General features: G+C 54.7%; 7 protein-coding genes across 7 annotated transcripts; 3 read left to right on the top strand and 4 right to left on the bottom strand.

Annotated features, from left to right (window-relative positions):
• Window positions 1–1,039: 1,039 nt before the first annotated feature.
• INS49_008732 (uncharacterized protein) lies at window positions 1,040–2,439 on the bottom strand (the record flags this gene model as incomplete). Its single annotated transcript, XM_043169471.1, has 2 exons — window positions 1,040–1,959; window positions 2,124–2,439. 2 exons carry the CDS (start codon window positions 2,437–2,439, stop codon window positions 1,040–1,042), a joined length of 1,236 nt encoding a protein of 411 aa, XP_043027151.1.
• A 686-nt stretch (window positions 2,440–3,125) lies between these two features.
• Window positions 3,126–4,035, top strand: INS49_008731 (uncharacterized protein; the record flags this gene model as incomplete). The annotated part of the gene is made up of 2 exons (XM_043169470.1): window positions 3,126–3,347; window positions 3,430–4,035. The coding sequence occupies 2 exons, from the start codon at window positions 3,126–3,128 to the stop codon at window positions 4,033–4,035; spliced, it is 828 nt and encodes a 275-aa protein (XP_043027150.1).
• Window positions 4,036–4,530: 495 nt separating this feature from the next.
• Window positions 4,531–5,647, top strand: INS49_008730 (uncharacterized protein; the record flags this gene model as incomplete). Its single annotated transcript, XM_043169469.1, has 3 exons — window positions 4,531–4,644; window positions 4,708–5,324; window positions 5,392–5,647. The coding sequence occupies 3 exons, from the start codon at window positions 4,531–4,533 to the stop codon at window positions 5,645–5,647; spliced, it is 987 nt and encodes a 328-aa protein (XP_043027149.1).
• A 338-nt stretch (window positions 5,648–5,985) lies between these two features.
• Window positions 5,986–6,730, bottom strand: INS49_008729 (uncharacterized protein; the record flags this gene model as incomplete). The annotated part of the gene is made up of 3 exons (XM_043169468.1): window positions 5,986–6,108; window positions 6,210–6,595; window positions 6,673–6,730. The coding sequence occupies 3 exons, from the start codon at window positions 6,728–6,730 to the stop codon at window positions 5,986–5,988; spliced, it is 567 nt and encodes a 188-aa protein (XP_043027148.1).
• Window positions 6,731–7,540: 810 nt separating this feature from the next.
• On the bottom strand, window positions 7,541–11,759 carry INS49_008728 (uncharacterized protein; the record flags this gene model as incomplete). Its single annotated transcript, XM_043169467.1, has 5 exons — window positions 7,541–7,582; window positions 7,995–8,723; window positions 8,850–8,990; window positions 9,068–9,824; window positions 10,771–11,759. 5 exons carry the CDS (start codon window positions 11,757–11,759, stop codon window positions 7,541–7,543), a joined length of 2,658 nt encoding a protein of 885 aa, XP_043027147.1.
• A 1,416-nt stretch (window positions 11,760–13,175) lies between these two features.
• INS49_008727 (uncharacterized protein) lies at window positions 13,176–14,909 on the top strand (the record flags this gene model as incomplete). The annotated part of the gene is made up of 1 exon (XM_043169466.1): window positions 13,176–14,909. One exon carries the CDS (start codon window positions 13,176–13,178, stop codon window positions 14,907–14,909), a length of 1,734 nt encoding a protein of 577 aa, XP_043027146.1.
• An 870-nt stretch (window positions 14,910–15,779) lies between these two features.
• Window positions 15,780–16,178, bottom strand: INS49_008726 (uncharacterized protein; the record flags this gene model as incomplete). The annotated part of the gene is made up of 1 exon (XM_043169465.1): window positions 15,780–16,178. One exon carries the CDS (start codon window positions 16,176–16,178, stop codon window positions 15,780–15,782), a length of 399 nt encoding a protein of 132 aa, XP_043027145.1.
• Between the last annotated feature and the right edge of the window lie 2,082 nt (window positions 16,179–18,260).

Here is an 18,260-nt window from a genome sequence, read left to right as displayed (position 1 = left end):
CCCTGCCGACGGGACTGGCCAATCGAAACAACCATGCGCTGTGCAAAGGGTCCCGGAGGATTTAAGCCTGCCGGCTGGGTGCTTAGACGTTCCTGGTCGGTGGTTGCATGTGAGCAAGGCCAGAAGGTGGACAAGCCGGGGTTCGTGTGGTCACTTGCTCCTTTTGGAAGTTGTCAAGTTGTTGCCGACACAGAAAAAGGCCGAGAACCGCTTGAGGGGGTGTAACATCGTGGCCCATACTAATCTAGACACGCGCCGCACGATCCCGCGTGCTGTCTGGTTCGGCTGTGATAGTGTGGGTGTATTATCAACGAATCACAGCCGGGTCGAGCCAACCTCCAAGCCGGGCCTTATCTAAACAACGTGGCCCGAGGTGTCCTCCGGACTTCATCATCGTCTTGATAAAGCGCCTCCTAATCGACGGGATGCAGTACGCGTTGTCTCGGCTCGAAGTGACAGGTCGCTTCTTGTTACCGGGTAGGCGAGTGTCAGCTGGAGCACACCCGGATTTCTAAAGCTGACGGGCTTGACACGCGCTCCAGATAGGCCACACCGGTCCCATCGATCGGTAGTTGCGGCAAGTCAATTTCGGGAGCAGCCGCAGGAAATTGTTTCTATAGTAGTGAATGTGTTTGGTTGGACTAGAAGGTGGAGTAGTGGCCGCCTGGCCAAGATCTGGGACTGCGCTTCCGGATATGTTACATGGATGCCAATAGATCTGCAACGTTACCCGTTCTGTGGTGCGGCGGACAATGTGGATATTTCTCCCTTCACTCGTCTCCGAGATCCCGGGGTTGAGGTGCCATCCATCATTTTCAATTGGGCAGCCGATGGTCTTGGGGAAATGACACCGAACTCATGTCCGCAGCCCCTGTCCGCGGGGGTTGTGTGTGGATGAGCCTGATGGGTATCTTTTGAAGACCGCGTGATCAGAGTCAGTTCAGTCTGCCTACACAACACATTACTCCTTCACCAGAATTCCGCATGCGACAGTCCGCTTTATCAGCCTGACTTCTCCGGATCCATTTCACAATAGTCACTACAAGCCTAACAGCCCAGCCAACGCATCTGCGATATCATGAGCAAACCCGTCGTCATTAATGTCCCTCTTGTCCTCCACCACCTTGATTCCAGATCCCGCCAGGCCGTCCCGCACAGATGAAAACAGGGCACGATCCGCCTCCTCATCGGCAAAAGGTCCGCCAGGCGTAGCAATCATGCTCACTCCCCCAAGAGGCATCCAGAGCTGGACCATTTCCGGCCTCTTCGAGCAACACCTCAGCTTCTCCACGATGAACTCTCCAACCTGCCGGCACTCCTCCGCCGACGACCTCATCAGCGTCACGGTGGGGTTATGTTCGTAGAGCTTCCTGTCCTTGTATTTCTCGGGGACCGTGCTCCTCGGGCCGAAGTTCGTCATGTCAGTGGCCCCGAGGCTGATAATGTTCGGCATACCCGCCTCGGCGGCTGCTTCAAGGCGATCCTGACCAGCCGACATGACCCCACCGGTATGTAGGTCGCATATCTCAGTCGTAGTCAGGTCAAGCACTGCATCCAGCTGTCCCTGTCGCACCAATCTTTCCATTGCTTTCCCACCGTGCCCCGTTGCGTGAAAGACATATATCTCGACGTCGTGCTTGGACTCTAGGTGTCTCCGGATCGCATCGACGCCTGGTGTTGTCACGCCAAACATTGTAATGCCAATGCGCTTCTTAGATCTGTCGGTCCTATCGTGTGAGATGTGTTGCCTAGATGCGTACGCCTTTGCAGCGGCCCCGATCGCAGCCCCTGCATTGCTGAGAATGTCCCTAAGCACCTGGTTCAGTCCAGCAACGTCTACAACTGAGTATAGCATTGCGATATCAGTCTCGCCCACTATTGGTCCCGTGTCACCGCTGGCAACAGTGGAAACAATCATCTTGGGAAATCCTATTGGCAGGACTCCTCTCATCACCTCAGCTGGCTAATTGTCAGCGAGAAGCTCCTCCTGAATACATGAAGCTTGAGATCAAACAGGTTTTGTGTATGATCGCAGATTGGACACTGGACAGCTCGATCCGAAGGTGACCACTCATTTACAACTGGGAGTACATTACCTGCAAGACTTGTCCCCCCTGACCCACCCGCGGTGATAATGCCTTGAATTTTGCCCTCGTCGAAAAGCTGCTTGACGGCACGGGACGCAGACGCCGCCATGAACTTGATCAGCTCGCCTCGGGGCAGATCGGCTGGCGTTTTACCCTCGCCATGCTTCGTGACAAGTGTGGCTTGGGTGATGTCGATAGCATCGTGTTCAACATTGTCCCGGCCAACATCGAGCAATATGACCTCAACGGAGTCTTGCCGTCGGATCTGATCTCTGAGAAAGAGCAATTCCTGCAGTTTTGTATCGCATGTGCCCAAGAGCAGGACTGTAGCCGAAATCCCCGCGTGAGACATGACGTAGGAGAAAGCGAACAAATCGCCCACTCGCCCACGGATTCGTGAAGTAGCAGTAGCTGAGGCTAGGAAAGGCCTGCAGTATCAGACCGTTACCGGTAAGAGCGAAGTGACAAGAAGCGTTATTGTAGGCGGCAGGTATAAGATAAACCACAAGCTCCCGTTGCGGAGATGTCAATTATGGCGATAGGTTGGCCCGTGCAACTATAACGCAAGAGAACACAAGCGACTATAATGACCTTGGAAACTTCTTGGGACAATAAGCCTGAAGGAAAGTATCTTTGTTTACATGTGCTGTCTCATGTTTAACTTCGAGGCGCAGAAACTAACGATCCACGGGAGGATTAACACAGAAGAAGGTGCAAGTGCAAGGAATAACGGGGCAAGATGAACAATCAGACTTGTGGTGAGGAGTAGTGAAGCCAGTATTTGTCAGTACTGACAGGTTTGCCAGGTGGTAATCGTGGAAGTTGACAAGCTCCACTCAAGGATGGATTTGAAAGGTTGCGAAGAGGGAGGCCACAATGCGGGGCTTCGTGAGCATGTTCTGGTGACGTCAGGAGCAACCGGGTCAGCAAACATGTTCAACTCATGAGAGGTATGGCTTTAAGGGTTTTTCTTTCTAATTATTTCAGCCCGAACTGAAACACATCTTGCAAAGTCGTGGACAGGAAAGGAAATCAGACATGGCTCCTCCGACGAACCGCCAGGAAATCTTGGACCAGCTCCGCAGCCAGGTCGCCAAGGGTCAAGCCATCGTTGGAGCTGGGGCAGGGATTGGGCTCTCAGCAAAATTCGTCGAGGAAGGGGGAGGAGACCTGGTCATCATATACAACAGCGGCCGATTTCGAATGGCAGGCCGGGGGTCGCTGGCAGGCCTGATGCCGTATGGCAACGCAAATGATGTGGTCCTAGACATGGCAAGCAGAGAACAACCGCCCAGCTGGAGGCTTTCCAGTGTGGTACCCGGGCTAACAATGTGCTTTCTAGGCGAATGAGGTTCTACCGGTGGTAAAGCATACGCCAGTCATCGCTGGTGTCTGTGGTACTGATCCATTCCGGAACATGCCTGCGTTCCTCAAGCAGCTCAAGGACTTGGGCTTCGCCGGTGTGCAGAACTTCCCGACCGTGGGATTGATAGATGGCCAGTTCCGGGCCAACCTCGAGGAGACGGGCATGTCATATGATCAGGAGGTTGACGTGATCCGCTTGGCCCGTGAGATGGATATGTTGACCACGCCATATGTCTTCAACGTCGAGGAGAGCAAGAAAATGGCAGAGGCGGGAGCGGATGTTCTTGTGGCCCACATGGGACTCACTTCGTCCGGAAGCATAGGGGCGAGCAGCGGCAAGACCCTCGACGAGTGTGTCAAGCTGATCCAGGAGATCCAAGAAGCTGCTGTGAAGATCAAGCCGGACGTGATAGTGCTGTGCCATGGTGGGCCGATCGCTGCTCCCGACGATGCCAAGTACGTGCTGGAGAGGGTGAAAGGAGTGCATGGATTCTACGGAGCGTCATCCATGGAAAGGTTGCCAGTTGAGGAGGCCATCACCAACATCACCAAGAGCTTCAAGGGTCTCAAACCCAGCTCATGAGATAAATCGGAAGACCGTTCGGTTGATGCCAAAGGAAAGTCAACAATTACGTGAGCAGATCCGGGACAAGATGGAGAAGGTATGCTGTCCGGTTGACAATTATCCAGCTGCGCCCCTGGGAAATTCCGTACAAATTGCGAATACGAGATAAAGTTCAATCTCCATGATTTCAACATGTGAATCACCTTTCTCATATGCAAGGTATGGCAATTGTTCACCTGCAAGGGCAGAAGAAGGGGGTTGCGGGAGGCACCCTGCGCAGCCAAGCCGCATTCACCCGAGGAGGCGACTCCACTAAAATTTCTAGAAGGCGTACCCTTGCAATGACGATTTCCATCTCCATCCAGTCTGGGTCAATCTTTTACCAATCTCGACCAGGATACCATCCACCGCCAGCAAAAGTCTAGTCAATATCAACTCCATAACCTGCCATTATTCTTTTCTTTGGTTGCTCTTTTCAGTTACCCCAGCCGAATCGCAGAATACTCAAGCACCATGGGTTGGTTCTGGGCTGATACTGCAACCGTCCACACTCCGTCTGCCTCCCCTCCGGCGCAAAAGCCATCTTGCCCAGTGGCACACCAACAGCGTGGAGATGCAGCACCACCGGTAAGTCGCTTCCGTTGTCGTCTATCTTTCCGAACTCGACTTCTGTAACTAACAGGAGACCAGCCGAGCTGTCCCATGCACAACAAGACGGTCGACGTCCTAGGCTCCGCAGCACCGTCTCCTCCAAGCCCTCCGCCGTCATCATGCCCCGTCCCACACAACCAAGCCCCGACCGGCAAGTCCGATGAGGCCTCGTTCCTCTCCAAGATCAACCCTCTCAACTACATGTTCCGCGAGCTGTCCCAGGCACCCGCACCCAACCAGACACACGCGCTCCCAGTCGAGCGAGACCCGAGCTCCATCCCCAAGGGCACCGGCGACGGCAACTGGGAGTACCCGTCCCCCCAGCAGATGTACAATGCTCTGCTGCGTAAGGGATACACGGACACCGACGTCACGGCTGTGGAGAGCATGGTCGCCGTCCACAACTTCCTGAACGAGGGCGCCTGGGCCGAGGTCGTCGAGTGGGAGAAGCGCTTCGGCGGGGGCTTCTCGCGGGCCTGGGAGATATGCCGGCGCGGCGAGGAGAACGCCGAGGAGACGCGCCGCGTCCTCGACTGGAAGGCCAACGCTGAGCCCATAAACCCCACCCTGATCCGCTTCCAGGGTCGCCCCAAGGACATGACCCCGAAGGCCGCAATGTTCCAGGTCGCTGGCTGGTTGTACCCAGCCAAGTTCGGGTGAGTCCAATCCAAGCGTTTTTTTACTTGTTTGTGGGTAAGGAGTACAGTGCTAACAGGATGACAGCACCGAGCCCCCGTTCGACCGCCACGACTGGTACGTCGCCCGAAACGTGGACGGAAAGGAGAAGCAGGTGCGCTACGTTATCGACTACTACAGCGGTCCTCCAGAGCCGACCGGCGAGCCCGTCTTCTTCCTCGACGTCCGGCCCGCCCTTACTCCTACAGGCGCCGTTGAGCGGATGATGAGATGGGGCGGCGACGTCTGGTGGAAGGCCTCGGGAGGGGTGGTACGCGAGGCCAACCAGAGGTCTCAACAGTGATGTCCCGACTAGTTCGACAGTCGTACAGATACACCCGGTGGCGAAACCTTTTTTTTTTTTTTTCATTTCGGCGGATTGTTGCATAGTGTGGGCTGGACTCTGACTTGAAAGCTGGCGTTTGGGAATGGGAATACCGAAATGGTGCGTGTCTTTATCGGGGCCAATTATGCCTGGCCCTGTCACGAGTTACACCCCTCCTCTCTTCTTGTATAGAATTACGATTGGAATGACAACAGCACGTAATGTACAACATGTCCATTATTATTCGGAGAGAATTACAACCGAGCCTTGCCAACTGATCGTGCCCGGTGCCTCCAATTACTCCTGCTTGGCTCATCCTAGGTCGTAGCTGCCAGCTGGGTGACCTGGTCCAGAAGTGCCTGATCCTCACCGGCCCCGTTCTTCAGGACCTTGTCCCTGAGGTGATCGACTTGCTGACCCGCAGCAGCAGGCGGGTTGCCCTATTCGATTTCTCTGGTTAGTAAAAACTCCCACGCAAACAAGGCCCTCCCTATGACGTGTGAGGGGGCCAACACAGAAGGACGGAAAAAACGCAGCATACCTGAGCCGTCTGGACCCTGCTAACCTGCATGGCCAGGAAGAACTTGGGCACTTTGATAGCCAGGCTACCACCAACACTGCGCAGGCCGGCCTCAGTGGCCAGGTACACGTTGAGCTGGTCCTGCAGGGTCGCCAGGTCGGCGGTGGCCGGGTCCGCGGGCGTGGCGAAGGTGTCGAGGGCGAACTGCAGCGGGCTCGACGAGGACTTGGAGAAGTCGACGTCGCTGAACGTCGTGGAGCCGGACGTCACGTCGGGGACGTTGTCGATGGTCGTGCCGGACCCGCAGGTCACGGATGACTGGATCGCCGTGACGGAGTCCTGAACCTCGGCGGGGAGCGCCTCGTTGCCGGTCACGAAGCAGGCGTTTTGGCGGGGCTCGAGGGGCGCTGTGGTAAGGGGTGTTAGTCTGGTTTGAACCGACGCAGGCATGATGGTACCATTGGGAGGGACAGAAGTCACTGACCTGCACTGCTGAGAGAAATGCTGGCGAGAGCCAGGGCGAAGGAGGCGGCGTAACGCATGGTGAAGTGTGACGCGAAAAGAGGTCGGACGAGGGTAAATCGTGGGGGCAGAATCGTTCAGAAGCGACAGGTGAGCCGGCAAGGACGCAATAGAGGTGTGATCGAAAGAAGCAGGACCGGCTGCAAAAGAAAGGATTATGAATGATATTGGCTGTTGGCTGAAAGAATGACAAGCCGGGAGATCAGTGGATCGGATGAAGATGATCTACAAACTATGCAGGATGAACGAGAAGGGATGGCTTTTATAAAACCGTCGTAGACACCCTCCTTTCCCCCAACACGCGTGTTAACCTCTCTATACCTGGACGCACATCATCGTGGTAGAGAGCGCCGGTGCACATCGTGTGACACGCATTGGGTTTCACAGGACATGAGTGGGTCAACTCAATACCACGACCAACACAGCACAGCACGCAGTTGCAGAGTTGCCCATGTCTAGCCTCTCGAGGGGAGCTGTTTTCGAACACGGTCATCTGATACACATTAGACCGCGGGCTATCAGGAACTTTGATTCCCTGGAGTAGCAGTTTATGCTTAATGGTGGTTGACCTGCGCGCGCCCCCCTGAGCCGCAGGGTTTCAGGACGCCGCACCAAGCCAGGCGTGGTTGTGGACAAGGGGGCGGAGCGAGCCGCCGCAGGCAAAGCTTGGCAGGAGCCGCATGCGTGGAGATGGCGTCAAATAATTATGGGTACGGAGACTGCACCCTTCTCTCCCTTGTTGCGGAATCTGGCAAGCGACCGTCAACGGCTGTCTGTGTTGGTGGTTTAAAGAGCGCCAACCCCCCGTCGCCTCCAAGGAATTCCTTGGCTCATGGTATGGCCTGTTCCGCGAGCCTCCCCGTGTTCGACTCCTGTACCGAGGTCCTGTTCCTTGTCTATCCACTGGCTATTGAGTCCTGTGTTCCTCGTGTATCGCAAGAATTGAATATGTTCAATGGCATCCTTAGGAGCGGCCTCTCCTCCCAATACAGCCGTCCTTCTGGATACGCACGGTTTGTACAGTGCTTCAATACCGACTGACTCCGTATAATCAGAATAAGTCCACATCAGAGATCAACAATGCAATGTCGTCTGGTCGGCGTGTTTCACACCGCGCAGGAACGGCCTTTTTTGCGCGCAGACCGCCATGGGTTGAGCTTTCCGACACTCTACCAGATTTCATTTGCTGCACGTGAGACTGGTCAGTCGATATCTTCAACGGTACTGCCAGTGTGGCTCCATTGCTGGGTTCGGACTGCTGAGCGTTGGTGGCCAAGAACGTACCTCACACACGACGGCGGCGTGTTTCACCCCCATATTCTGACCGATCCACCCTAGCCTGCCCTGCACGTATTCCTTCTGCTCCGGGGTGACGAACTGGCTCTCGGCTGTCAGGACCAGGGGCCAGATGACCATCAAGTTGGTGATACCCTCGACCGAGCCCACATCGTCACTTCCACACGGTGACTGGGCCCCTTTTGGAGGGTCCTCTCCTATTCCCTTCCAGGAGCACAGGTATGGAATACTGGCGATGATATTATGGATATCCTCCTTCGCAGTCTTGGACGCACTCGTTCCCAGGTTCTGCGGCCACGGATCCGTCGATTCTGCCAGCCAGCTGGACACATCTGCGATGATGTGGCAGATGAGCAAGCGGAAGGCGTACTTGTTCAGCCAACGGGTTGCCGTCCACCAGTCAGGATATATAAGGTCTGAGTTCTCGTCCGGTTTTGCGAGCCACAGGTTCTTCTTGGCCATCAGGTCTTCCGACTCGTAATAATGACTTACACGCCTCTCGAATTCTTGCGCCGTCATGAGTATCTTGACGGCTTTCCGGGTGGCTTCGGAGTCTCTCCGTGGTGACCCAAGCAGGCTGGCCAGTTTGGACCGCAGGTCCAACATTCTCATCGACGTCAGATGTGGCCGGTTCGCATGGGGAATACTCGAGGCTTGCGTGGTCCACCGAAGGATGTCATCATCTCCTATGACGGTAGACAAGTCGTACTGGCGCAACTTGACGCACAAGCAGGATTGTCAGCACAAGTGGTTGGGATAGGGAGGAGTCCAGTTGGAAACGATGCGATTATGGCACAAACTCACCCGCTCTTTCCAAGGGAGTTGGATGTTATATATACGTACCAGGCTCTCCATGACCAGATCAAACATCTCTGTGCCATGCTTGGAAGAGAACTGCTCCGGGCCCCTGAGGCGCAGAAGTTCAAGGGCAGCCCGGAAGTGCTGTGTGTATGCGATTTTGTCGGCGTCGCCATATGCAAGTCCCTGCAGTTCTCTCCACATCAGCATTCTCGTTCATCTAACTAACCACTTTTGTGTTCTTGCCACTGCCGACCACATACCTCGTACACTCCCAGCAAGATCGTAGTAGCCAAGACAGTGTCAGACTTGGCCGAATCCTTGACCTGGAGCGCCTCCCTCAGCCCCCGGACGCCAGCGCCATAGTACAGATGCGTCGCACCTGCGGCCTCCCTGCAGTTGGGACGCATGGAGAACGCAGCGATCGAGACGGCGCTGAACATGTCCTGGAAATACCGGCTCGACCCTTCGGCCGACGCGAGCAGTGACGGGATGAACGTCAGCATGCCCGTGTCCGACTTGTTCGGGCAGTAGACGACGTAGCTGGAGAGGAAGTAGCATCGCGCGCGGTCCACCAGCGGCGTATGGATCGCCTGCAGGTCGAGGCCCATCACCCCGGACAGGTCGCCGTCCCCGTCGGACGCCGTCAGGGGCCATGTCGACCCGCGCCTTGCCTTGAGGGTCGGGTCCGACAGGTTCCTCCTGTGACCTCCGGGTGCCCCGTGGCCGCCATGCGTCACCCCGTTTTGCGCAGGCACCGAGGACCTTCGCGGCTGTGTGTCCTGCACGCCGAGCGCGGGAGAGCTTTCGGACGAAGGGGCTGACTTGGGGCTCGAGGTTGTCGTCTTCTGCTCCTTGAGTGCAGCCAGCCGCTTGCCTTTACTTGCCTTCCCGAACTTGGCCTTTATTATTGTCTTTTGCGTCTGATCCCGCAGCTTAAAGCCTTGTGAGTATCCCGCGCATGTCCTGCCGGACTTGAGGCACTTGACGCAGCCCGGCTTCGCCTCATCGCATTTTATCCTCCTCTCCCGGCAGTTAATACAGGCTCCGGACGGCTTCCCTGTGTTGACCATGACGATCACAGCATATTCTGTGTGAACTTTGTGGGAGACAAGAAGGATTGGGAAACTCCCTGCACGGTCTGGTACATGAGCCCAGCAAGCTGGGAACCGGTGGTGGAATGGAAGTTGTCATGGAAGGGTGACGTTAACACAACGTCTTGCACAGGCAGACATGTGAACGCACGTTCAGTCCCAAGGGAAAGAGCGTTCTTAAGCAGAACATCATGCTGCATTGCCACCTCTTTAGTCTGAATTTGTGACGCTGTCAGGCTGAGCCTATCACACTCGGGAAGGTCGGACTAGCTGAAACAAACCACTGCACAGCATCGACAGCAAAACAATGTCAGCCACTTTGGCCTCATGTTCGTTCAGCACACATACCAGAGTACTACTATCGAGACTGGCCATGCTGGCTATGCAGCCAGAGCATGCTAGGATTCCCTGACACAGCTCACTGTCGTTTCAAGCCGAGGTTGGATGAAGACGGCATCTGGTGGGTGGTCAACAGGAACAAAACAGGCTGAGCGAGCTTGGCATCCAGGTTTCACATGCTATTGGGTACTGTTCTTGCGAATCCCCCGCCCAACAACACAGATGAAACTCCGCCCTTGGAAGAAGCCTTGCCAGCGACAACGTAAGCAATCTCGAAAAACGCTTTGCGCACCCTCATCGGATGCTGCATTAGGTATGGTAGCCAAGACGGCACCGCTCCAGATCCCCCCGCTGTCAGAGAACCGGGAGCTTGGACGAGAGGCCGACGTTTGGCAATCTGGTTGGCCGGGCCTCCCCTGCTTTCGGACCGCTCCCACAAGCCGATCGCCGTACATTGCCCTCCGAGCCTGCTTCTCCCAGGCGGTCTCCGGTGCTGCTAACCCTCCGTCAAGGTTTATCAAGCCGGCGTCGACTGCTTCCGACCTTTTGCCTCGAAGACATCATCGGGGGTGACGGGCCGGGCACCTGTCATTGCCGAGAATACATCCACGTTCTCTTCTGGCGACGGCAGTGGTGGCGAGAGCCTGTCGAGAATGGCTCGCATTCTCATGGCGCTCGACTCCCGTCGCGGCTTGTAGTCCGGGTTTCTGTACGCGCCGTTTACGAAGCAGCCAACCGCCTGACCAAGCTCGACGCTCTTCCTGCGGATCTTACCAATCACCGTCTTTGGTTGCTCCACCTCGGCCTGTGTCTGCGGCTGTGAACCTTCGCCCTCCTCATCCACGCCTGGCAGGACGTGCATCAAGCTTTGCTGTCTTTTTCTTGGGATGTCAGCGGGGATTGGCCCTTGACTGTTGCTCGCTGCTTCGTCCGATGGCTTCGTAATGACTATGGATGGGACTTCGCGTGGCTCTGGCGGAGGTGGTGGGTTTGCTTCAGCTTCCGATTCATCAGTGCTTGGGTACCCTGATATGGGACCAAACCAGGTGATCTCGGTCACGTTGTCCGCCGACACAAATGTAGCCGAGTTTGGTCCTGGCAGTCTCCGCCGCCTGCGAGGGAAGCCCGGGAATCTGATGGGTCCGTCGGCTGGGCTGGTGTTTAGGGACGTGATAGGATCTGCGGGCGTTGAACCTGTCGGTTGCATGGCTCTTGGAGGGTTGAACACGGCGGGCGTGGGCCTTCGGTGTTTCATGTGCATTGCACGGTGCTTCTTGGGCTTGAAGAGCTCGTCGGTTAGGTCACGGACATAGTATGATAGCCCTCGCATGTCACCCAAGGTGAGACGGTACTCTCCCATTGCAATGACCCCGTCACCGGTTTCTGGGCAGTTCTTCCTGGTTGCGGAGACAACAAATTCCGCGATCTCGTCGAAAACATACTCCACCTCGTCTTGGGGGACGAAGGCTGGATTCTGCTGGGATTCGCGGGGGTATTTTTTGTCCAACGCGGAAAGCGCCATGTAAGCTGTGTTATGAATTATGCTTTGAGGACAATGATGAAGTGATTCTTAGGTGGTTATTCATCAGGACTTGGAATTAATGCTCGTGAGGACTTGATTTGACTGTTGAGAAAGACTAGACAAGATGGGCAGAGAAGAGGATGGAGAAGAGGCACAGAAGAGGATGGAAAGGGAGCAAGCAGGAGACCATGGGAGGGCACTGTTGTGGTCCCAGAGCCCATTCTGGCAGAAGAAGAGGAAAGCGCGAGAACTCGTCCATAATACACCTTGCCTTCACTATTTCGCAGACCTGGGTAGAGTCAGGGTGGAAAGGAGGAGGAGAAAAGGCAGGAAGTGGGAAGAGGCGAGGACAGTACCAACAAGCATTGTGCCCACCACCCCTCCTTCTGTCTCACCAGCAACAGGAAAGGGTCGTAGGGCATGCATGGTGGAAATGACATAGTGAATAGAAAGATGCCAAACTGGGAAGCCAGAATAGGGAGACAGGAGGACGTTGGTAAGGTAGGGAAGGAGAAGAGTAAGCATTCAGAGGAGAGACTGGAAGAGATGTAAGGAGCAGGGGGAAAGGAGAGGCTCCCAGTCATAGCTATGGCATGCCAGTCCAGCACGACTGATTCCAGTCCAGCACGCCTGGTGCAGAGCGTGTAGGGGCTAGAGTCTGGCCTCCTCTTCTCCTGCTCAATGGGTCATGAGCCCAGGTGTGTCTTGTCTTGGGGGAGCCCGTCGCGCTAGGTGCTGTCCCCTTCCACCACTTGAATAGAGCACAACCTTCTTGGCAGCCATGGGACTTGACAACCGTCTGGGACCAAATTCAGAACAAAAGCCGGTCAGAGCCTGGATTGGGTATATTCTGGCGAGTCCTCTACCGTGCTGAAAATGGTCCAGTGCCCTGTGGGGATGTGTCTACCCAAGCTCAGCGCTGCAAGTCCCAATGGTAGTGGTCGAGACTCAGAGTCCGAAAAAACCAAGGCTCAATTTCATGAACACAGAGACTAAGTCTGTTCTCAGAACATCTTGTAACGGAAGGACGCTTGGTGATGGTCCACCCGGAATTGACTGGCCACCAGGCAGGCGTATAGCACTGGGGCAGTGGAATAGAAGTTGGATTTGGTTCCTCCGTCGACAGTGACTTTCAAATACAACCTTCCCATGTTGTAAGCTGATGGCTAATAGCGGACTAACAGGGCAAGCTGTAAGCCTAGGGCCTTGCCGATAGCAGCTCACCCCTGCTCAGCTTATCGTTATCGGCTCAGGGTCCTCCAGGTTATTTTCTGGGCGCTAGTTTCTGCAGCCAAGTTCAGCTGTGAATATCAAAAATAGGACTGGCTGCGTTTGTCGAGCAGGCCGCAGTCCATAACCAAAGCCTTTGTTCTTACTCTCAATGGCTGTACAGACTCGGTGAGACCACAGGACGCCATGACCGATGTGCCTATTGCAAAAACCTCTCACAAGGCTGAGGAACACTACACCCGTCTCCACATTGCTCCTCTAAATCCTGAGCTCCTGAAGGTCATCGTCCCACAGGCTACCCTCTCTAAAGCCCGCGCAATCTCGTACCATACCCTCCAGGCCTTCCCCGAGCGCCCTTACGGTTTTGTCGAACTCCCATCTGCCGACGCCCAAAAGATCAAGAATAAACTCAACGGGGCAGTCCTGAAAGGCGTCAAGATTCGGGTTGAGCCAGCCCGACCGGACAACATGCCAAAACCCGATCCTGACGCGGTCGTTGAAGCTGCGGCTGGCGGTGACCTGGAGCGCAAGTCAAAAAAGTCCAAGGCAGACATACGGGAGAAGAAGAGGAAGCGCGACCCTCAAGAGATTGCGGGCATCGAGTTAGAGGAGGGCCGCAAAGTCAAGCGCGGCTGGACTGTCACGCCAGACGAGGTGAAGTCCAAGAAGAAGAAGGAAAAAGAGAGAGAAAGGGCACAACCGAAGTCAGCAAATTCCAAAAAGGAGAAGAAGGAGAGAAAAGAGAAGAAGGAAAAGAAGAAGAGGCGGAGAGATGCCGAATCCGAGTACACCGATGGACCCGAGTGCCTGGTCAAGACACAACTTCCTCCAAACAAGCGCGATGTGCTAGCTGGGGACTCCCAAGGAGGTGAAACGAAAAAGTCAAGGAAGCACAAGAAGCATGAGGTTGTTGTCCATGAATTCGAGAATACGCGAAAGTTCCCAACGTACTTCAAGGCTTCCAAGGGCGCCAGTGCGTCCGGCACTGAATCCGACTTTGTGGAGGGCAAGGGCTGGGTGGACAGCAATGGAAATGTGGTCGAGAAGGTCAAAAGCACCAGGCCAAAAGGTCTTCCAAAGACTCAGGTTGAAAAGAAGACTGCCGAGGAGGACGACACTACTAGCAGCAGTGGAACCTCGTCAGAAGAGGAGGATGACGATTCTGAGGCCGAGGAAGATGCTGGTGCTTCCAAGCAGAAGACCAGGGTTGCGCATCCGGGCCACAAGTCTCTGGCTCTGGACACTGTGACTGGCGCTGGGTTAGAGAGCCCCACGGATTCAGCCCGACCAAAGTCCTCAAGCTCAGCCAGGAGCCTAACAATCAAGATACCCCCGGCAACCCCTTCCTCCAACAAAGTCCACCCTCTCGAAGCATTATACAAACGACAACAGCAAGGCGAAGCAGCTGCTACAGCTGACACTGCAGGGGACCAGCCCTTTGCATTCTTCGGCGGGCAAGATGTTGGAGACGATGACGATGATGACCTTGGCCAAGGTGAATCGGTGAATGGTCCGGGAATAGACAACGACGAAAGTAGCAGCCAGGCGGGTCTCTCTCAGGGCAACCAGCTGCCCATGACTCCTTTTTCCAAGCAGGATTTTGAGTGGCGAGGCATGCGCAGTGCAGCTCCAACCCCAGACACTGCACACCCGAGCCGGTATTCAAGAATATGGCCGCTCAGAGATGACAGGGAGGAGAGCCCGGGCATTGCAGAGGGTGAGGAGCATGATGACGAAGCGGACAGCCCCGGAGGGGCCAGGCCGGAGAAGCCAGAGGAAGGAGAACCCACCAACCCCAACACCGACTTCCAGAAGTGGTTCTACGAGAATCGAGGTGACCTCAATCGGTCCTGGCAGAGGAGGAGAAAAGTGGCAGCCAAGCAGAAGAGGTACCGGGAGAACAAGGCCCGGGCCACCTGACAGGGCCGCCCATTCGATCACATACCTGGGTAGTTCCATAATGTTCTGTAATCACTGTGTTTTCATGCATTTGCCCATCATGGTGATTTTAATCCTGTTCAATTGGACTATCAAGTATGGCTGTATGCTACTGCCATGTTTCGTTGAAGCAACCTGCAGAGGATGTGCTTTGATGCATGCAGATGGTGTTGCCTGCCCCCCCTAAATATGTTTGTAATCCACCCTTCACCATAAATATGTTGTTATCGTACAGATGTAGTTCATGTGACAATCCAAATCATGTCCCTCAAAGTGTGGTCCCTCCAGCCGTGGTCATGGTCCCTCAAGGTGTGGTCTCAACGGAGACAAATGCCTTCGCAGTAAAGAAACTCCCCTTAAGCAGAGTATCTCAAGGAGTATTCCTCAGAGCAGGCAGACTCCTCAAAGCAGGTGGAGTCGTTGAAAATGGGTGTAGACCTCAATGCTGGTGGACTCCTCAAGGCAGGTGAAAAGCTCGAGGCAGATAAACTCCTCAGAACCTGTGAAAACCTCAATGCAGATGAAAACCTCAGCGCAGATGAACTCCTCAGGGCAGATGAAAATGTAACTCCTCAAGGCAGGTGAAAAGCTCAAAGCAGATTCCGTCAAGGCCAGTTGCCTAGAGACGATAGGATCTGCAGCAATCGAGGAAAATCAGACACAAACGATGCGAGTGATGCGCGATTCAAAGGCAAGCGGCCTGAAGAAGTGTGGCCCAAAGACTGGAGAAGTACAAAGACGAAGATGCCACAATGACAGAAAGGCAAAAATGACGAGGGATGGCAGACCAGAAAAGCGTGGTGCGAAGACCGGGGTGATGCAAGTCTGCTTCAAATTGATGACTCCTCGATTTTAATCCTCGCGCTCTTTGCCTCGGGAAGGCGAAGCCAACTCGATCGGATAAGTTGGCTTGGGCGACTGGATGGGTGCAGAGTTCCGACTGGTAGTTCCCGTAGCAGGACTGCTGGCCATAGCAAGCGGGCTGTAGTTCTGAGCAGCACGGCCTTGCTCGTTGTCAGGGTTGGAAAGCTGGACGGCATCGCAAAGTGTGGTCAGGATGCTAGCTCTGGTATCAGACTGCACAACAGTGTCGCCGGAGACTGCGGGTGGCAGAAGAGGGTCCTGAGACTGGAACCGGGAGAAACCTGGGTCCTTGGGCGGGGGCGTGGGGGCCACATCCGACAAAGGGCTCACCGAGCGAGGATCGGACCGGAAGGAAACGTTGCTCATGCGGCTGACTCCGCTGTTCATTCGACTGACTGAAGTGGGCGGAATAGGGAAACCTAGAGGCAAGGTCTGAGGACGGCCCTGCGGGAAGGCCTGAGTAGCGTGCGTTGGCACGGGCCTGTTCGTTCCAGGATACGGGGTAGGTGGTCGTGGTGGCTGGTTCTCAAGCTCGTCCAGCTCAAATCCCTTAGCATGAGGCAAGTTTCGAGGAGATCGACTACCAGACTGGAACGGACGATGCATTCTGATGACAGGCCAGTGAACACGCGGCCATGGAATACGCTGTGAGCGAAGATGTGGCCAGTGGACACCCCAGGGAAAAGCACGAGCTCTTCTGGGGATTTCAGCGAGGACTCTAGGTGATCGGAAGAGAACAAAGCCTAGTCCAGCTCCGCTGAACACGAAGAAAAAAATGCTGAGGCCCAGCCATGCTTGGTGTCCAGTTGTGAAAGGTTTGTCAGTTTGTTCGTAAATCGTCTTCAACACACCAGCTGCAGTAGTTGAGAAACCGGTGGTGCAGAAGAAGAAGAGAGCGACACTGAACTGGATGAGGGGGCTTGTGCAATGTTCATCTGGCTGATCTCCGGAAACTTGAACAGCTGGCCCCGAGGGTGCATTATGCTGTCCGACAAAACCAAAGTCGGGCATGCTCGAGGGTGGTCTACTCAGGTTCGGCCCGACACCACGAACCGGTTGCTCCACGTTGTTCGGGGGTAGACAACCCATGATCTCAAAAGATGACCGCATTTGGTTGTCATTGACATGCTGGGTTTGGTCAGCAGAGGCCTCCCCGGATACCTCTTCCAGGGATGTATGAGCAATGATGCTTGTGTCCTCGGAGGTGTTGTTCGGAGTAGGTGCAAATCGGACACGCACTGGCAAATTCGGTACGGTTTGACGGAGTGGCCAAGATGTGTTCTCAAGTTGCTCCGAGGTGTGATTCAAGACGTCCTGCGTACCATGACCAATGGTCAAGGACGAGGACGGGGAGCCATCTCCACGGATGGTGCCATTAGTTGGAAGACTTGCCATCCTCGCAATGTCTCTGTCTATACAAATTGTTAGTACCAGTCTAATTGTGCGGTTTCAATGGCGGGGCATTATACAGAGGTTGGGACGGAGAAATTGCTTACATACCTGTTGCTCAGGTGTTGCCTTCTGACCAAGGACTATTTGCCCTGCTATCTTCTTGACGTGAATTGCCCACGACTCTGCTTGAAATCTTTGTCGGTCGAGCGCGTAGTGAGATCCCACTCAGATATGTCCCAAATTGCGCCTGGATAGACAGGCAGGCCGACGGGAAGGTCGCTGCGACGCGCAAGACTTCAGGAAGGCAGGTGTCAACAGGCGCGCGTTAGCAGGACCTGCACAATTATGTGAGTAGAAGTTAAAGAAGAGGGTGAAAAGGATTAAATTGAATGAAAAGGCAGGTGAAGTGAGATTGTAGGTATGAATGTACATCCCATACCTAGGTATGCATGTAGAGACTCACCTAACGCGTTGTGGTTTTGAGGTTGTCGAGACGAGCGACCCACGCGATCGTGCTGCACGAGGTCCACAAGGTCAAGAAGTTTCCTTGATGACTTGGACTATCGAGAGTGCTTTGTTTCTGGACAGAAATGAAGCTGGCAGTAGTCGCAATTGATTGCGAGATGAGGTCGACGAAGGATACCAACAAAGTTGTTGAAGCTGAAAGGATTGCAACTGGTAGGTTTGGTGGCAGGCTCGTTTGACTGGGAGCTGTGGGAAAGCTTTCAAGACAATAGCCGCCCCCCCCCCCCTCCATCTATGGCCCAAGCTAGACATCTGGGCTGTGAAGGAGGAGGGAGAACAGCAAGTGAATAAACCATCTTGTTTACATAGCCAACCAGCCTTTGGCTGGATTTTGTATAGTTCTGTCTGTCAAAATATTAGCCATGAAGCATATAATTATAAATTGAATACTTTATCATGCTCCAGAGTCATATAAATGTATTCTTTTAGAAGGGGAGTGCTCACGGTCGCTTTGAGGGCCTCATCCAGGATCCGCCGAAGTTTAGCCAGGTTCCGGGCGCTCGGACCACCGCGCAGGACACTACGTCATTGGCTGTTAATTGAAGAGCTCTG

This window comes from Diaporthe citri, assembly GCF_014595645.1.
Source record: "Diaporthe citri strain NFHF-8-4 chromosome Unknown scaffold_3, whole genome shotgun sequence".
NCBI lineage: Eukaryota > Fungi > Ascomycota > Sordariomycetes > Diaporthales > Diaporthaceae > Diaporthe > Diaporthe citri.
This window is presented reverse-complemented; position numbering and strand designations above follow the sequence as displayed.